General features: G+C 37.7%; 1 protein-coding gene across 10 annotated transcripts in view; it reads left to right on the plus strand.

Annotated features, from left to right (window-relative positions):
• LOC132797214 (pneumococcal serine-rich repeat protein) overlaps window positions 1–21,173 on the plus strand; it is a 202,724-nt gene that overhangs the window by 145,352 nt on the left and 36,199 nt on the right. For all 10 annotated transcript variants that reach the window (XM_060808795.1, XM_060808794.1, XM_060808796.1 and 7 more), the window contains 3 exons: window positions 9,914–10,105; window positions 11,313–13,061; window positions 14,755–14,883. In XM_060808795.1, the coding sequence (XP_060664778.1) occupies window positions 9,914–10,105; window positions 11,313–13,061; window positions 14,755–14,883 (2,070 nt within the window). The remainder of the gene's footprint in view (window positions 1–9,913; window positions 10,106–11,312; window positions 13,062–14,754; window positions 14,884–21,173) is intronic.

Here is a 21,173-nt window from a genome sequence, read left to right on the forward strand (position 1 = left end):
AGTTGTTGAACAACTTGAGTTCTATCAATAATTAAACAAGCAACGGCAACTTAGCAGAAATGTTAGTTTAGATTATCCATTAGATGAGGGACCTTTCTTAAAAGAAGAAAATATTTAATATTATACAAAAAATAAACAGTTTTTAAGACAGTTATGTAGTGCAGACTTAAAATATTCTACTTATAGTAATATAATAAGGAATATAATAATAATATAAAATAATAATAAGATTTAAAAATAAAAACAATGTAGTAAGCTTGAAAATATTTATTATATATTTTTTCATATTAAACATTTTAACGATAACTTTAAATCACGCTTAAAGTATATAGCAATAGAAAGCCAGAAGTTTAAAAATGAATAATACTATAATCGATTATTTAAGGAAAAATGTATTTATAGTAAATCTCATTTTCTGATTTCTTATTAATACATTTTGTATTTTTTTTTTTATTCACAACTTGGTCATATTTGATGAATTTCATGTTTAAACTTAACAAAGAATTAAATATTAAGTATACAGACTGATTTTTTCCTTACAATTTTAATAGTTTTTAATAGTATTTTAATATTTTATAACTAAATTTATTTCCAAGTATAATATGATAATACTTAGGTATATATATATACTGCAACTGCAGCATTCGCTGTTAAAAGCTAATAATAATAACAAATGATTCGTAACTTTTCGCTTAACTGTGAATTTCTTGATTTCCCCCTCAGCTTAACAACAGCAACACCCACAGCAATTGCAATTGCAACGGCAACTGCAACTGCAACAACTTGCAAACTGTTGAACGATAAACGTAACGTTCTCTTTCCGGTTTCGGTTTCGACTTTGGTTTCGGGGCTGCAACGTAAAGCAAAGCAAAGCAAATTGTTGCCCAAAATGCATGTAACTTGTTCAAGATCTGATCGCCAGTTGTTTGTTGCCGTGCCCATAACGGCGTCAATTAAATTATGTTGCTGACTACATTTTACAATTTGCAACAAATTGTTAACAGCAACAACAACAAATCAATAACAACAGCACAATCTGCTCCTTATGCATATCTCTCTCTACATACAATAATAGCAGTATATGCATCTCGCTCTCACTCTTTTGCTCTCTTGTTGGGGTGTCGATCACTTTTGTTGTCGTTGGGTTTTTGTGCTTTGCGAATGAGGAGGAGAAAGAGGAAGAGTGAAGAGCGAAGAGAGAGCACTGGTGCTGTCCCTTTTTGCTTAGCGTGGGATAATCTGTCGTCGCTCTCTCGTCGCCTGTTGCTGACCTTGGGCTATTGCCTCTCCTAAGCACCATGTGCGTATGTTTGTGTGTGTGTGTGTGTGTGTGTGTGTATGTGTGTGGTATTTCGGCGGGTCAAGTGCTGCGTTGTTTTTGTTATTTTTTTTTTTTGTGTTCTGTGTTTTGTCCTGTTGCTCTCTGGCCGTCTTGCGAGCTTCCGGCTAACAAATGGATGACCACAAAAGCTTCGGCTGACCACAAACACGCAATTGTTGTTAGACAACAATGACAATGGGGCAAAACGGACAAGCGAGTGGAGACTATGTGGACTGTGGGACGGACGCTTAGCGACTTTCCGGCGCGTCTTTTGTGCGTGCAACGCTGCAGCAATTTAGCTTTGGCTATGCCAAACTCTTTTGTTGTTGTTGTTGTCTTTTCTTTTCTTTTCCTTTCATTTCTTTTGCTTTACTTTTGCACGCTTCAAAGTTCTCATAGGCTGCTTGCTGACCATTGGGCGGATATTATTTAGACGCTATTGTGTGGCGCCGACGACTACCTGCAATTAGCTGTCACAGCTGCCGCTCTTGTTGGCTGCCGCTCAGTCGCAGCCATAAATTAATTACGAATTGTAAACAATGCAGCGCAGGCGTCGCATAAATAAATCTCTCGCATGTGCGCATAAATTTGCATTGCGACCTTGACAGACCCCACAGTGCAAAGATATTAAAAACGAGAGAGAGCAAGCACTCTCACAGCAAACAACAGCTGTGTGAAGTTCGTTCTCTCTCACTTGCGCACACTCGTTTTATCATCAGATAACGGCACACGCCGATAAGCAACCACACAACAACTGCGAATGGTGCGTACAAGCGAACACAACGCAACACAAAGCAACGCAAAGCAACGCAACGCAACCCAACTTAACGTAACGCAACGCTCAAGTTCAAGTTCAATGTCAAATTGTGTGTACGTCGTCTACAGTATAAATATAAAACTCGTTCAATCACACACACACACACGCGCGCGCACGCATGCAGACGACTACGACGACAACAACAACATAGCAGCAGCAGCAGAAGCAGCGCGGCAGCAGCGCATGCAAAACATGTACAATTGCCTTTATGCGTTTTGTGCGTCATTTCGTCGGCAACAAGTGGGTAGACATCGACGACGTCGGCGTTGCGTGTGTATGAGTTGCTCTCTCTCGCACACGAACTTGTTGGATGTGACGTCATCCGACATTGCGTTCGCTGCCTCTACGCATGTTTTAATTTTTTGCTTTTTTTTGGGGGCGCGTCTGTGTCTGGAACTTGAAATGTGCGTGAGACGACAAAAACAACACACAAAAAATTCAACAGCTGATTGTGCGTGTGCGTGTGCGTGAATGTGGCCTGCAAACTTGTCGAAGCTTATCGATTGAAATGCACACACACATCGATCACAACAACAACAACGAGCTGTCGAAGAGAGCAGCTTGCAAATGAGTAAGTGCATGTGTGTGTGTGTGTGTGACTGTTTGTGTGTGACGCACACTTGAGGTTTTATACCCGCTACTCTAAAAGTAGAAGGGTATTGAGTATAGATTATTTGTGCAAATTCAAAGTATGTTCACACTTTGTTCTCTAATAATGCATAACGGGTATTTCGCAGTCGAGCTTTCTTGCTTCGCTTTTTTTTCGGCAACTTTTGCATAGTTTTGTATGTGTGTGAGTTTTTTTTTTCACTTTGTTGCGTTTTGGCTTCAGCTTCGGTTTCGGTTTCGGTTTCAGTTTTGTTAATGTTTCTTTATACATTTTTTTTTTGGACTCTAATTCCAAGGTCATTGTGCACAGAGAACAAAAAAAAAAATACTACTACTATAAAATGTACATAAAGATGAATAAAAGGCGTTTCGACGCGATGTTTGATGGCATTTAATTATTTATGGTTTGTTGTTGTGCCGTTTGCTGGTTGCATTTGGCTAATTAACTTTAAGCATAATGGCCATAATAACAATAATAATCACCTCAAGATGCTTCAGTACACTGAAATTAACGCACCCGCAAATCCCAAAAATATCACAACAACAACAACAACAATGAAAACTAGGAGGTGAAGAGGGGAAGAAAAATACTTAAAATAAACAGTCGCCACATTTGATGAGATAATTTTTAATTTTATTTATTTATTTTGTTGTTGTTGCTTTTTTTTTGTTTCTGCTGCGTTTTTGCAATTCACATTTTGCGGCCGCTCCCCCTTTACGCCCCCTTCCGCTTATCACACGTTTGCTCTCACGCCATCACGCTCACTCACACAAACACACGCACACATGCACACATACACCCGCGCACTCGCAAGTTTTACAAACGCGCTGCGCCCTTGCCTTTTGCCTCCCCCCTCCACCTCCACCACCACGACTGCCTTCTCCACACTTTAGCTCCACATCAGCACCTCTTCCTTCCTCTTCTTTGGCTGTCGTTTCGCACGCTACACTAACGACAAAGCTCTCAGCTGCTGCGTTGCGTGCGCTGACGCTGTTTCTGCTTAATGCTTTGCACGCCGTCGACGTCGCCGCATCGAACAACACACACACACACACACATACAGACAGACAGACGCTGCTTGCACACACAAAGTTGGTTCCGCTGCGAATGCGAATATCAAGGTCAACATGTGATGTGTGTGGTTGCTGCCCGCTCGCTCTCTCTCTCTCTCTCTCTCTCGCTCTCTGTCTTGCTCTCACGCTGTGCCCCCGCCGACGTCGTCGTCGTCATCGTCATCGTCGCTGCCGTTGAAATGAGCTCTAAGAAAATAATTAAATAGCAGCAGTTGGCACACCAAAAAAAACGCAATTTTTATTTGAAGCGCAGTTGTTAAATTAGAAATGCCATATTTTTTTCTTTGGCCTTTTTCTGCAGTAATTTATTAATATTTTTTGTTCTGTTTTTTTGCATTATTCGCTAAGCTTCCCTCTTGTTGTGTTGGCCATTAATCAGCTTCACGAAAAAAAAGCCAAGTTAACTGCAAAGCTTTTGTTAATCGTACGCAGAATATATTTATGATTTGTTTGTTATCGAATCGACAATAAAATTGTATATAAATTGATAAAACACCGCATCACTTCAATATAATAGTTAACAGATGGTACTGAGGCATTTAAGGTTATGCTGGAGATTATACATTGCATATTTCCGGAATACTAAGGTTACTCATAATGTTCCTCAGATGTGGTATACAATGTGAATTCATATAAAGTCATCCAATTATTTTCATTTCTCTTAATGATTTTCATTTGAAGTTCAAATTTAAGCTCTATATTATACATAACATATTCGATTTCATATTCACAAAAGTATTTCACTCTCTCTACAGTTTTGTACAGATCCACATAAAAATTAAAACTTGAAAATACAAAAAACAGAATAATATAGAATTTCAAAATATAAAATTTCATTTCTACAATTTCTATATAATCTTCTGTAGTAATTTTATCTAAATTGTAGATACTGAATATATTCTATTTCATATTAGTAATCTTTTGAAAAACTAACTAACTCACTGTCTCTACAATTCTTATAGAATGTCCAATAATAATTTTCTATAAAATGTAGATATTCCACAACAAAAAAAACCGAATAATTCAGATTAAATTCAGAATATATTCCATTTAATATGTAAACTGAAAAAAAAACTATTTCACTGTCTCCACAATTTCTACACAATCTCATGTAGTAATAATAATAATAAAAACAAAAAATAAGGAATAATTCAGAATATTTTCCATTTCATATTAGTCAACTTTTGACCATCAAGCAGCCTATAAACTATTTCACTGTCTCTACAATTTGGTACAGTATCTCGCGATAGTTGAAGTCATTATTTTAGTTGCACAAAATAAGATATTACAGCTTCCCGAGAAGATGACTAACCCGAGGCCCAATGAGGCATCATTTGATAGTCGTGAATCGTGAGTTGTGAGTGCAGTTAGTAGTTATTTATGAGTACTGCAACTCGTACTATAATATGTACGTATCGGCTCTGTATACAGCTGTGAACTTGAAAATAGAGACACTAAAAAAATTTGACTAAAAGAAAAATACATCAATTTAACTCGTATAATAATAAAATGTTAATAAACAAATATTTAAAGAATAACAAATGAACATTCTAATAAAAGTGGTGCTATTTTTATGTGTGCAAGTGTGCGCAGAAAAATGTTTCATTATTTGACAGTCTCGCATTATTTCACAGTTTTGTGAGTCAGTGAACGGTTTGACAAGCGCTGACCTAACGAAACGTGACTGCTTTATGGCTGTAAAACTGCGAACGCAGCAAAGCGAGCTTAAAAGCGAAAAGTTGGGTGTGGGAAAGAGATAGGTGTGTAAACGACTTGCTGCGAGTCTCTGCTGCAAAAGGTTAACATTTCTATTATAGCCACTCCCTTGAAAATATTTACGCTGTTGTTGCTGTTGTTGTTGTTGCTTGACCACCATCGGAGCAGTCAGCGGGTCTCCTCAAAAACACTGCGGCGAAATATGCAAATTATTATGTTTGCATATCGCTTCCTCTCTCTCTCACTCACACACACACACACATGCACGCATACATAGATTTTTGCAGTTGTTGCAGTTGCAGCAGTTGCTCTGCTGCAATTTTGCATTTGTTGCTTGCGGCTCTTTTTCATTGTTGTTGTCCATTTTGGGCCGCGTTGCAAGTCGCAAGTTGCAAGTCGCAAGTTGTGGCAACGTCCTCTGTGTCCACATTTATGTCTTAATATAATTTAAGCTGCAGCTGCAGTTGCATCTTTTGATGCTCGCGCTACTGCCACAAATAGCCACCGAACAACTGCACCCACCACCTCCACCTCCTGCCCCACCCAAGCTGCCCCACCCGCATCCTGCCACCTGCCACCTGCCCCAGTCCATGCCTCAGCTGTGCCCAGCTCGATGCTCGATGCTCAAATCCAACGCTCAACTCTTCCTCAGGCTGATCAACACAATTTGCGGCTTTTGCAAGCATTATTATTAGCTCTATTCCTCCTTCTGCTCCTCCTCCTCCTCCCCTTCTTCTTCTTATTCTTCTTCTCCATCTCCTCCTCCTGCTCCTTTGTCTAGTTTATTTAATTTTGCTCTCCCTTGCCATCGTGCCGCACTTTAAATGTGCGCAAATTTCTATAATTTGCATTATAGCATTTTTTTATGGCAAATATTCGTGTAATTATGCTATAATTTCATTTTATTGATTTACCATAAACGAGCTGAAATCAACTGCTTGCAACCCCATGTTGCATGCCTCCACACGTGCAATGCCAAGTTGAACTATTCGCTGATAAGAGAAAGTAGTTGAATATTATGAGCTTGCTATTAAATAGTTGATCGATATATAATACAATATCAACCGCATTCTGATTGATCATAAATGGATCATTACTTCACGTTGTGGAAAATGCTGCTGCCTAGTGTAGGAAAAGTCAGCAGCTACTTTTTTTGTTTATTCAATCTATTCGCTCATATGAGATTCATTTATTTTCTTTTGTTATTAAATATTGGTTAATGTCGATCACATTCTGATTGACAGTACTTAATTTTTTAGATTATTTACTCAATTGTGATATGACATTCTCTTTGCCTTGATCTGTAAATATTGATCGATTACTGATAGATGATTTATTCTAAAACGATTTTAGTTATGGAAAATGATGCTGCCTAGTGTAGGAAAAGTCAGCAGCTACTTTTTTGTTTAATTCATTTTTTCTCTCATTTGAGATTCATTTATTTTCTTTTGTTATTAAATATTGGTTTATGTCGATCACATTCTGATCGATCAGATATGTTAATTGAAAAACAAAACAGTACTTCATTTTTAGATTATTTACTCAATTGTGATGTGACATTCTCTTTTGACTTGATCGATAACTGATCGATGATTTATGCTTAAACGATTTTAGTTAAGGAAAATGCAGCTACTTTTTTGTTTATTCAATCTATTTTATTATATATCTATTAGTAGAATATAATTTTTATTTTATTATATTATTAAATATCAGTTAATGTCGATCACTTTCTGATTGATCAGACATGCCATCTTCAAAGAAGACAGAAAATAGTTTTTATATTATTGAACCTAATAGTAATATGACATTCTTTGCAATATGTATTTATTTTGTTTTGTCTTGATCTGTAAATATAGATCGATATCTTATCGATCATTTAAGCTTAAACGGTTTTAGTTGAGGAAAATGTGACTGACAAATGTGGAAAAGGGCATCACTTAATTCAACGATCTACTTCGTCTTGATCTTGTTACTTTTATTCTTGATGATAATATCGATCGCAAAAGCTTACAACTGATGTTAGTTCTGGCTGAAATTGCCGTCGATCGGTAGAGTTGGCGACTGGGCGTTGCCAGACTAGTTAAGGATCGAGCCCTTTAAAAGACACATTGCCAATTTGGTGCATTGATTAATGGCAAGTGCGTAGCGCGTAATTGGCAATAGATAAACTGAGCAAAACATTGCAGTTGCAGTTGCAAGCTCGCATTCCAGTTGCAGTTGTGGCGTTGCAAGTGCAAAGACTTGCAACATTTCCAGTTCATTTGGCTTTTGATCATCATCTTCACTCACGTGCAGCTGTGAGGCGTTTGTGCTCTTTTGTAATTTCATTTAAATTCGCTGACGATTGCGATTCGAGAAAGTGGCAACGCCTCCACAGGACACGCAATCTATAAGTCGTACTTTAGATGGTTTGCCCCCCCTTTCTTTGCTCTCACTTTCCCCCTCTTAAAATACTGCTGTTGCTGTTAGTTAATCTATTGCAATTTATGCTGTTGACTATTTGGGGCTGCAAATTACATGCAACATGCGCGTGGCGTTGGAAATCAAAGCCTTTGGCGTTCATTAGCTTTGGGGGCGTTATGCCAGCAATGTTAATAATAACACTGGTGACTGAGCCAGCGACTGAGACCTCGACTGAGGCAGCGACTGAGGCAGCAACTGCGACCGCAAGGCGTTCAATTAAAAGTGTTGGCAATTTGCGCCGCTTTGGACAGCGCCTCCTACTGTAAAAGCTGCTGTCCGCGTTTTTTGTAATCAGGAAATTCGATTTTCTTAATGCCAGACTCCCCTACTTCGCTTTTCTCTTCCCTTTCTACTCCTCCGTCGAACAACACTAATATGCGCGTGAATTTATTAACGCTCATTTTTGCGATTTTCCTATGATTTTTTTTTCATACTTTTTTCTTTTTTTTTTGGGGGCGTGTGCGCGCCGATTGCATTTTTTTAAATAAATTCTAGCGCAAACGGCGCGTGACAGGCGACTCCAGGAGCAGAGACCACGATCTCGACCACGAGTGAGAAAGACAGAGAGAGAGAGAGAGAGAGAGGGAAAGAAATAGAAAAAAGCTCATTAGGCCAGAAGACTGCGGCTGGCTGGCGAATCTATATGCGAAATGCGCGGCCGACGCCTTTTCAATTTGCCAAGCCATGAAAATTTACAACATTGCTTCCCCCAACTCCAACTCTCGATTCCCGATTCCCGAAGAGTGCATTGCATACCCCAAGGCGTGCAAGCGCACATAAAAATCGACAGATATGTGGCAAGAGTTGTTGTTGCTCTCATTCCAGTTGCTGGCTGGTTGCTAGTTGCTAGTTGCTCGTTGCTGGTTGCTGGCAGCGCATTGTCATTCGTGGCGTGTTCACGCCTTGACGCCCGCAGCAATCACAGCCAGTTGGCCAGCCGAGGACTGACCACGTTTGTCTGCATCTTCAAAGCACCAACACCGATCGTAAATCTAATAAATGCCTTTCGTCCCCCTCCTTCCTTCCAGTTGCCCACTCGCAACTTGACGTTGCATGGCAACGTAGTTCGCAACTCTCTGTCTTTCTAATGTACTATCGATAAATATGCAGTTATCGATACACTTGAATTATGCGCTGAGCGCTAATAGATAAAAAAAACGGGGCAATCGATAAATTCTCATTATCGATTTACTGTTAGTAAATTGCGCGTCTAATGGGCAGCAATAAACATGCTATCGATAGACGCACTCAATCGATTATTGTGAAGCAAACATAGCAGCTGCTTTTTATGTGAGTTCTTTAAGGAATTTCTTTTCTTCATAAACAAGTCTGGGTTTAATATAACTTATGAGTCATCAATACTTATGGGAGTTCAATATATATCGAACTTTAAAGTATCGATCTTTTGATATTTTTTTATAGTTTAGTCAACTGTTTCTTTGTCTAAATCTTAGCTTTAACTTCGATTCTAAATTATCAATATATATATATATATATATATATATATATATATATATATATATATATAGATCTTCAAAATATCGATATCATTTTGTATTTTATTCTGTCTGTCCTTTAAGTTTTAGACAACTGTTCCTTTGTCTGCATTTTATCTTTAACTTATATTCTGAATGATCGATATATATAGAACTTTAAACTATCGATTTGGCTTAGTGTTTTATATCTTAGTCTGCATTTTAGCTTTAATAAAGTAGCGTTTAGTAATATATAATATTTGTAATATACTTCCTTTAAAACTAACTTTTAATAAGAATTAAGAAATATGCGATAAAACATAATGAATGATCGAAATTATTCGATAGTTAAAATATGTATAATTAAAAGATCTTTATATAAGTTGCAAATTTTGCATTGGCTTTAACTATATTTCTTTTGCTTCTCTTGCATTTCAGGTGGTCCTGTCGGCCTGCTCGTCGTATTTCCAGAGCCTGTTTCTGCAGCACTCCGATCCACATCCAATTGTGATACTGAAGGACGTCCGTTTTGCCGAGCTGCAAACATTAGTTGAATTCATGTACAAGGGCGAGGTGAACGTGCAATATTGTCAGTTGCCAGCGCTGCTCAAGACAGCCGAATCACTCAAGGTGAGTAGATAGCGAGAGCGACAGGAGTGAAAGGGATAGAGAGAGAGAGAGAAAGTCCGATAAATAAGAAAATGTTGGATCAACAAAAAGAGACAGACAGTCAGATAGAAAAGGTTATTAAGAAGATAGTTAGTCAGGCAGAGAAAGAGAGAGACATAGAGAGTCATTCGAGATGATAGAATAATAGAGGAGAAGAAACAGAGAGGCATGAATGGGCATACGGATAAGGAAAGAGACGCAAAAAAAAGGAAAAAGATAGGTTGATATAAAGAGGGTGAAAGATAGAGAGAGGCAGAAACATATATAAATGGACAGCCACACGAAACGAGGAAGAGAGAGAGAGAGAAACAAATAATGAGACCCACTAAAAAATAGAAAAAAGATAGGCTAAGATCTCCAAAAATGGCGAACGGATGAAGAGAAATAATGAAAAACAAGTAAGAAAGCTACAGTCGTCCTATTGTGAATAAAAGCAAATCAATGCAGTATTAATTTTAAAATATACCACACAAATACTAAAAATATACTAAATGCAATATTTGGTACATGAATATAGTACTACATAGAGTGCAAAATACACCACACCGTTAATAGACCGCAAAAATACTAAAGATATACCAAAGCTATAATTGGTATATTGAGATACCCGCTACCCATTGTGAGTGAAAGCAAAACAGTGCGGTATTCGTTTTTAAAATATACCGCAAAAATACTAAAAATATACTAAATGTTATAATTGGTACATGGATATAGCACTACATTGCAAATATGCCATTGAGTGCAAAATATACCAGACTGTCAGCCAAAGCAACAACAAATAATATACCGAAAAAATACTAAAAATATACCAAATGCTATATTTGTTAAAATTATGTAATAAAACATTGAAAATATACCAAAATATACCAGACTGTCAGTCAAAGTAACAACAAATAAAATACTAAAAATATACCAAATGCTATATTTTGTACATGGATATAGTACTACATTGAAAATATACCATAGTGTGCAAAATATACCAGACTGTCAGCCAAAGCAGCAAACACTCGTAGTGAGTAAAAGACAGAGAGGACACATTAAAGAGGACAGACAGTCAGAGAGAGAGAGAGAGATAGAGAGAGAGAGCAAGAGATGTAGACAAAGGCAGACAGACCTATCTCTATCTTCCCTATATTTATTCAACGTACTAATCAATGTGCTTCGACAGGTTAAAGGCCTAGCCGAGATGACAAATCAGAATACGACGTTGCGGGAACCCGAACGGGAACCGGATCGACTGCGTCCCCATTCGCAGGCCAGCGGCGGCGGAGCGGGCGGTGGCAGCAAGGCGGCCGATAGTCCAGCGGCTGCAGCCCTGGATGCCACAACAGCAGCAGCATCGGGAGCAACAGCCACAACAGCAGCAGCAGCAACAACAACAGCAGCAGCGACAACAACAACAGCGACAGCTGGAGCAGCGGACAAGAACACAGCGGCAACAATTGCTGCGGGCAGCACGAGCAGCACATCAACAACCACAGCAACAGCAAGTACGACGGCAACAAGCACAACCACAACTACAGCAGCAGCCGGAGCCGGAGCGGGAGCGGGAGCGGGATCAACAACCGCATCAACGACGGAAACGTCGCTGGGGACAAAGCGAGAGGCAAGCGAACGCTGCAGTCCGACGCCGCCGAAGCGTGCGGCAAGCAGCAGTGCGGTGGCAAGCTCCAGCCATGTGACAGCCATCGATCTGCTCGAGGATGAGGACGAGGATGAGCTGGACGAGGATGACATGGAGGATGATACACCTATAATGCCGCTAGATCTCTATCAAAGACCCGCCGCTGTCGCTGTAGCGTCTGTTGAGCCGCCTGAGAGCTCAAGTGGTAGCCACAACAACAACAACAACAACAACAGCAGCAGCAACAACAACAACAACAGTAGCAGCAATACCAGCAACAACAACAGCAGCAGCAACAGTAACAACAACAACAACAGCAGCAGCAACAGTAACAATAACAACAGCAGCAGCAGCAATGCCAATAGCAGCAGCAACAAGAACATCAACAACAACAGCAGCAACCAAATGAAGGCCACCTGCTCCTCCTCCTCCGCCTCAGCGACAGCAGCAACAGCAACAGCCACAGGAGGCGGCTCGCCAAGTGGCAGCAACGGCGACTGTGTTGCAACAGCGCTGACGAGCAGCAATGTGGTTGCCGTCGACGATGACGAAGACGACGACGATGCTGAGGCCGATGCTTCGGGCGATGCCGATGGCGATGCTGAGATCGATGCCGATGCCGATGACAATGACAATGACGATGAGATGGAGGATAACGATTGCCGGATATCGGTGGCCACAGCCCGAGACATTGCCCAGCGCATTGCGCATCACAGCGCTCGATTGGCGCACGACGATCGATCTGCGAACAATGATGGAGACGGCGATGCCGATGCCGACGACGATGACGATGATGATGTCGACGATGTGCTGCGGGCCGAACACGAGGCATTGCTGCATTCACCGGCCACCGCCGGTCGGCTGCAGCCCAAGACCGAGGTGCTCGACGATGATTACGATGATGAAATGGATCTGGACGATGATGATGAGGCGGACAACAGCAGCAACGATATGGGCCTCAACATGAAGATGTCCAGCAGCGGTGGCGGTGGCGTTGATCTCTCCACAAGCTCCACCGTCATCCCATCGCCGTTGATCACCTTGCCCTCATCATCGGCTGCCGCCGCAGCAGCTGCCGCAGCAGCAGCAGCCGCCGCCGCTGCTGCCGCGGCCATTGAATCGGCCCGATCGACACCGGGCGGTGGCGCCTCCGATCTTAGCCTGTCCATGGCACAGTCAGCGCGTCCAGCGTCGCGTTCGTCGCGCGACGGCGGCAACACCAACGACGGACGCGCCTCCAGCCTCATGAATCCCGTCGTTGCCGGACTCTTGCCAGTGCAATCGGTGCCATTGGTAAGTGACGCCCATTAAGTACACCATCTGTCTACAGCAGCATTCAGCAGTAAATTTTCGACATTCCTCGCTTTTGCTAAGCTCTTTCAACTTCTCATCCAGAACCTACCTTTGTAGCTTCAAAATAGTGCCGTATACTCAGAATATACTAAATTAATGCACCAACAAAATACCGAATGTTATATTTGACATATTGATATACTATTATTTTCAAAATATACCAAATTCTATATACTATTACTTTCAAAATATACCAATGCGTGAAAAATATTTCACATTCTATGCACTATTCTTTGGAAAATGTACCATAATATATTATATTCGATATTCTGGCTAATTTCATCTAGAACCTACCTTCGTAGCTTCAAAATAGTGCCGTATACTTAGAATATACTAAATTAATGCACCAACAAAATACCGAATGTTATATTTGGTATATTGATATACTATTATTTTTAAAATATACCAGAGAATCGAAAATATTCCAAATTCGATTGCTTTCGAAATATACCGTTGCGTGAAAAATATTTCACATTCGATATACTACTCTTTGGAAAATATGCCATAATATATTATATTCGATATTCTATTACCTTCAAAATATACTATACGAGTCCAAAATATATCAAATTATATATACCATTACTTTACAAATATACTATAGAGTCCAAAATATATCAAATTCTATATACCATTACTTTACAAATATACTATAGAGTCCAAAATATATCAAATTCTATATACCATTACTTTACAAATATACTATAGAGTCCAAAATATATCAAATTCTTTCAAAATTGACTATCCTTATGGTTTACGGCAAAATATATCAAATTATTTCGTCAAAATATACCATGGAGTGCAAAAAAACACCAAATTGGCAATGAAAGCAACTCAAATCCAAGTAGCATCATTTTTTTGGCAACATAAAATATTTTCTTAAATGACTTCCAAAATAAAATAAAGAAATTCTGTTGTTATTATTGTATATGCCAAAAACTGTGACTCTTGCTTCAAAAATACTTTTCCTATTTGATTTTTTTCAATTTGCGGGGCAAAAGTGAGAAATCAAACTTGTGCTGTCGAGAAAATTTATGACTCTTATATTCTCTGAGATCCAGTATTTTTTACGGACAGACAGACAGACGGACATAGCTATATCTTATCATAGCTATATTTTATCTTACTCGTAACATGCAGTTAACATACTGTTAAATCACTGGTAATGCACTGTTCAAATACTGTTAAAATACGGCTAAATACTGTTAACATAGAGTTAACACGATGTTAGCATACAGTTAATATAATATTAACATAGAGTTGAAACACTTTTAACATACAGTTAATATAATATTAACATATAGTTAACAGGCTGTTAACACGCAATTAACACACTGTTTACATACAGTTAACATACTGTTAATACACTGTTCAAATACTGTTAACATACGGCCAATACACTGTTAACACACTGTTAACATACAGTTAACAGAATATTAACATATAGTTAACAGGCTGTTAACATGCAATTAACTGTTTAACTGTTTATTTACAGTTAACATACTCTTAATGCATATAAATTACGTTTAGATATAAATATGTTTCAGTTTGCCAATTTGTTGTATAGTATGTGTGTTCTTAAAATCTCTCACCCTCTCTTAATCAAATTACATGTTTATTTTCATCGCTACAGAGCCTCAAGAAAGAGATCGATTGCAGCGAGGACGATAACAGCAGTCACAGCAGACACATGCAACCGCGTTCGGCATCAGCTGGCGGCGGACTTGGCGGCGATCTCGACTACCGCGCCTCGCACGAGTCGGTAAGTGTTTCAATTTGCCAAATTATCCTCCCTCCAAATCAAATCAAAAAAAAAAAAAAAACTGAAAAGAAAAACAAAACATGCAACCCAGCAATCCAGCAAAAAACAAAAACCCCCCGCCCTCTTAAAAATATACATAAAACTCCCCGATACCCGCTAAAATTAAAACACAAAAAAAAAAAAAAAAAAACTGACGAATTTCCCACAAATTGAAAACATTCCCCGATCCATTCAGTGAATGCTTTTGCTGCTTCGATAGGTCTTTATACAAAGTTGACAATCAAAATAAACATTACAAAAAAACAAAAACAACCCCATTCCCCCCAAAAACCAAAACAAACCAAAAAAAAAAAAATTAAAACCACAACTATTTTTTTCTTCCAAATTCACAAAGTAAAAAACAAAAACTCTTTTTTCGTGACAAACAAAATTTCACTCACAGATAGAATCAACCTATCAACTATTATAGAAATCTCTCAATATAGTTACTCTAGTAAATACGTAAATACATTATATATTTAATACACTTTATATGGCTACACGCTCTGTCTCTCTCTCTCTCTCATTCTCACTCTCTCTTTCTCAAAATTGTGAACTTAAGAACTCTCAAAATCAGATTCCGTATTTTGTTTTGTAACTTTATACACGATTATTACGTAATGCTATTTCTCTCTACATATTTCTAACACTATCTCTCTCTGTCATACTCTCTATGTCTCTCTCTCTCTCTGTCTGTCGTTTATATACCTGCCATTTATATACATTGCATACTTATCTATATTGAAAAAAAACAAATTTTTATATATATTTTATTACAAGAAAATAATACAAAAAGTAACAAAAAAAAAAATATTAAGCAAAGAAAACAAATCAAAACTCAACATATGTTTTTGCTCTTCGTCGTGTTCTTTGTCTATGAATTTTATATACATACATACAATATTATATATATCTACATATATATATATATATATATATATCTATATATAACCAAATATATATATATTTATATATTGCTATATTTTAACCTATACATCTACTATATATCCCATAAATATATATACATCTATATATTTATTCTTTCCTATTTTTTTTGTGTTCAATCAATCAACAAAACCAAAAAAAAACCTAGTATTTATTCAATTTTCTGTTTCACATACAAAGCAAAGTACTAAATAATCAAAAAACCAAAAGAATATACCAGCAAAATACCAAAACAATCACAAAAATATACCAATCTAATGTTAGCTGTGTTCAGTTGAATATTTCTCATATTGTTTTTTTTGTATAAAAATATTATCTTTATGTTGATGTTGTCGTTGTTGTTGTTAAATGTGTAGCTCTCTCTCTCTCTCTCTCTCTTTCACTCTGTCACTCTCTTTCACTATATCTTCCTTTCTATTTCTGTCTCTTTCTGTCTGTCTATCTCCCTTTCACATTGTTTATTCTTTAGTCCACTTGTATTCGTAATATGCTATCTCCCTCACTCGCACTCCCTTGCCTATTCCCCTTAGGCCAGATATATCTAGGTACACATACATACAAACACACCCACACACACACACATACACCTACAGTAAACACTCGCTGCCATAAGTTTTCGCACAACTAAATGCCATTTTGTTCATTTTTTTTGCTCTTTTTGCATTTCGGTTTAGTTTGCATTGGTTTCTAATGTAGTTTTTTGTTACAGTGTGTGTATATATGTGTGTGTGTGTGTGGCTAACGGATTTCGTTACCTCACACATACACACTCACACTATCACACATTGCTGGCAATTTCCGCTTGCAATTCTCTCACTCCCTCTTCTTCTTGCTGTTGATGTTTCTTCTCTTTTTTTTGTTGTGTGTTATTTATTTACTTTGTCCACGTTTTTTGTTTGTTTGTTTTCTATTTTAATTTAATACTTTTGTCTGTTATTTTGTTGTCCTTGCTGCCTGTAGTGGTTGCTGCAGTTGCATGCTTACAACACTATAATTTTCAATATGGCAGGGTCAAGCTCGCTCTCTCTCTCTCTCTCTCTCTCTCTGTCTCTCTCTCTTTTTATCGCGATGCGAACTGAACTTCAAAGCCTTTTATTCAATACTGCAAATACCCTACGAAAAATTCGCTACACTATTACATTCACAATATACCATAGAGTATTACATATACCAAATTAAATATTTAATTACTTTAAAATTATACCATAGACTGCAAAATATATGAAATTTGATATACTATTACTTTCAAAATATACCATAGAGTGCAAAATATATCATATTCGATATACTATTAGTTTCAAAATATATCAGACTACAAAACTTATCAACTTTGATATACTAATAATTTCAAAATATTCCAGAAACTGCAAAATATGTCAAATTTGATATACTATTACTTTCAAAATATACCATAGACTGCAAAATAAATCAAATTCGATATACTATTACCTTCAAAATATACCATTGAATGCAAAATATATCATATTCGATATACTATTAGTTTCAAAATATACCAGACTACAAAATATATCAAATTTGATATACTATTACTTTCAAAATACAATATAGAGTGGAAAATATACTAATATTTTAGAAATATACCATATGGTGTAAAATATATCAAGTTCGATATACTGTTACTTTCAAAATATACCATATTTCAAATCTGATGTACTATTACTTTCAAAATATACCAGAAACCGCAAACTTTTATCATATTCAATATACTAATACTTTCAAAATATACTATAGAGTGGAAAATATTTCAAATTCGATGTACTAGTACTTTCAAAATATAATATATATATGTATATCAAATTAAATGCCTCTCATTCAATACTGCAAATACCCTACGACAAATTCTACAATATATGCTGAACATTGTTTTTATAGTACATGCAAAGAATCTCCTCATAACGTATGCTCTATAGTATATCAATAACTAGTTCCACTGTAAGCTGCCAATGAGCTAGTTCTACAAATTGTTTTTGTACATATTGAAAGCAGTTCCACGAATTGTTGATCCCCTACTATGAATGAATTATTTACCCATAAAACCCTCACTAACTCATCGTAGACTACATGCTTTTATCATGTATGTAAATTCGATATCCCTATCCACCTGCAAGCATTGAGAATCGCATAGAGAGGCATATATTGGATTATTTATCGTAGCGACATTTTTCGGGCTTTGGGCTTTTGACCTTCTTGTTGTCTGTCGCATTGCCAACTCTTTCGATTGCATAATTTATTATGCAAAATCTCCATTTTGAACATAAAAATGGCGAATGAGAAAAATGTCATGTGTGCAAAATAGAATACGAATGATACAATTTAAGTACAATTTCTAATTGAATATTCGTATTTGGAGATGAGAAAAGTGCTCTTTAGGCTTGCTGAACACAACTGTACCTTGTGCTCAAGTGTGTGTGTGTTAAGTAGGAAAAGGGGCGGGACAATGTGTTAAGGACTGGCCAGGAGAACGCCAAGTTGCAAACTGGCAAAACATTTAGCTTCCGGCAAATATATATATTTTCACATTACATTTTCTTGTTTTCTTATTTCACATTTTCACCCCTTTCTTCTTGTTCACGTAATGCTTTCTTTTTTCCTGATTTGTTTCTTTTTGTTTTTTGCCTCCGCTGATCCTTTTTCGACACAATCGTTGCCTCGCTTCCCCCGACGCCTGACTCCTTTTTAAGCGAACAATTTTTGTGAACACGCAAAAAAAAAAAAAAAAAAAACACAAAAAAAAACGAAGGAAAACATATAAAAAAAATTTAGTCGCCGCTGTCGTTTTTATTATATTTCTTGGAGCTGTGTGTGTGTATGTGTATGTGTGTGTATCCCTGTGCATGTGCGTGTGTGTGTGTGAGAGAGCTACTTTTTTCTTCTACGTTTTTTCGACGACAATATTGAGGACGTTGCCGGCGCAAAGAAAAAGCACAAAACGCACTTTGTTGCAACGCTTGACGAATTTTAGCGACGCACATGGACGCACACACACACACGCACACACTCACACATACACATATACATACGCACGGTTACAATTACGGTTGCTAGCAGAGGGAAGGAGTCTAAGAAGTGGGGAGTGAGAAAGTAGTATTACAGACGACACAGAAGCAGACGCAACAAATTGGCAAATGCTGCACATACAATTTTAAAAGAAGCCAAAAGTTCAGCGATGTCAAAGATATCGATATAACATAAGAGAGTTGGCATTTATCGATAGTAATATCAACGATGTCGATAAAACATAAATGAATTCCACATTATCGTTAGTAAGTTCAGCAATGTCAAAGATATCGATAAACATTTAAGAATGGGCATTTATGCACAGTAACAATAAACAAGTAAACACAAGTTATCGAAAAAACATTAAATAGTAGGCATTTATCGTTAGTAACGATTAGCATTTGAATGCAACTTTAAATAGATAGCGAACGGAAACGATTATAGATGAAGATAACTTTTTAAACATAAATTACTTTCATAAAGTGATCCAATTACTTATGGTAAGATCCGACTATATTACTATCGATAGTTTATTTCGTTCCAAGTATCGAGTACACCTATTAGCATTAATCTGCAGCGATATATGGTAGATAAAGATAACTATTTTAATATCAATTACTGTCACAAACTGTTTTGCCAAAATCATATAAAAAAAGCAAAAATATTTCCGACTTTCCTACTATCGATAGTTAAATTCGTGCTTCGTGTGCCGAGCATACCTATTAGCATTAATCTGTAACAATAAATAAAGATGAAAATATAAATTACTTTCACGAACTGTCAGCTTATGTCAAGATCAGACAAAAAATAGCCAAAATATTTCAGACTTTATTACTATCGATAGTTAAATTCGTGCTTCGTGTGCCGAGCATACTCATAGGCATCAATCAGCAACAATAAAATAAAAATGAAGACTACTATTAAAATTTAAATTACTTTCACAAACTGTCAGCTTATTGTCAGAAAAAATATATTAAAAATATTTCCGACTTTCTTACTATCGATAGTAAACTTAGTGCTTCATGTGTCGAGCATACCCATTAGCATCAATTTACCGCTAGCTGAAGCTGAACACACACATAGGCATATGCAATTTATGCACTCACACACACACACACACATACAAAGGTACAGGAAACGCACATGTGCATAAATTCAAATAAAAATTTATCTAAAAATTAAAAACCAAAAATGCAAAGAAAATGAAGGCAAAAAGATACAACAACAACAGCAGCAACAACAACGTTGCCAACGATACACGCGTCTGGAGTCGTTGTCGGACGTTGACGTTCACACACACACACACATATATGGCTACCCTCTGCGTGTGTGTGTGTGTGTGTGTGAGCTATGCAATTCGTTGCCTCCACTTTTGGCATTGCTGCAGAGCCTGAGCCAAGCCGCATTTGCCGCATCATAAATACTTTTGCTTTTTACACTTTCCTTTTTGCAAATATGTGTGTGTGTCGCCTTCTCGCTCTTTCTCTCTCTCTCTTTCGCACTGCCGTCTTGCTTTGGGCGTCTAGAAATTATAATAATAATAATAATGGCAGCGCATAAGCGCAAAAAGACAAAAATCAACGCACAGAACCAACAACTTTTGCTTTCTTTTTCCTTTTGCTTGCTTTTTACGGCAAACACAAACACAACACACACAAACACACACACACACACACACATACACACCTATACACACGCGTATTTAATTTTGAAACAAATACCTTCTTTTTTTTCGTAAGCCGACTGTTTGCCTCATCCACTCTTATGACTTGCTTGCTACCTTATCCACCCCCCACCCTCCCCTCGTTTGCCCCTCAGAGTTCGTCTCGTCGTTGCTTTTATGCAATTTTTTCGTAGCATACCTTTAGGCTGTGCCTCTCAACTCACTGTCGTCGCGTCGTCGTCGTCGTCGTTGGGCTTGCATTTTATGCCGCGTCATCGTCGTCGTCATCGCTTTTTACAGCTGCCCTCTCTCTCTCTCTCTCTCTCTCTGCTGCTTCAGATTCAGATTCAGATTCAGCTTTAGGTCCTGCTCCTTCTGCTCGATGTGTGTCTGTGTTGTTGTTGTTTAGCTGCGTATGCGTAATATTTTTTTGTTTGTTTTTGTTTTTGTTTTTCGTTGCCTTTTATTTGGGCTCGCATAACTTTTGACTGCATTTAGGCAGCCGCATTTCAATTATACAAAATATGAAACGCTCCCTAGTCCCTGCTCGGTTGCCTTATCAATGGAGCTACTGTCAATCACACACACACATACAAACATACAACATTGTGCATTCAACGGAGTC

This window comes from Drosophila nasuta, chromosome X (genome assembly GCF_023558535.2).
Source record: "Drosophila nasuta strain 15112-1781.00 chromosome X, ASM2355853v1, whole genome shotgun sequence".
Lineage (NCBI taxonomy): Eukaryota > Metazoa > Arthropoda > Insecta > Diptera > Drosophilidae > Drosophila > Drosophila nasuta.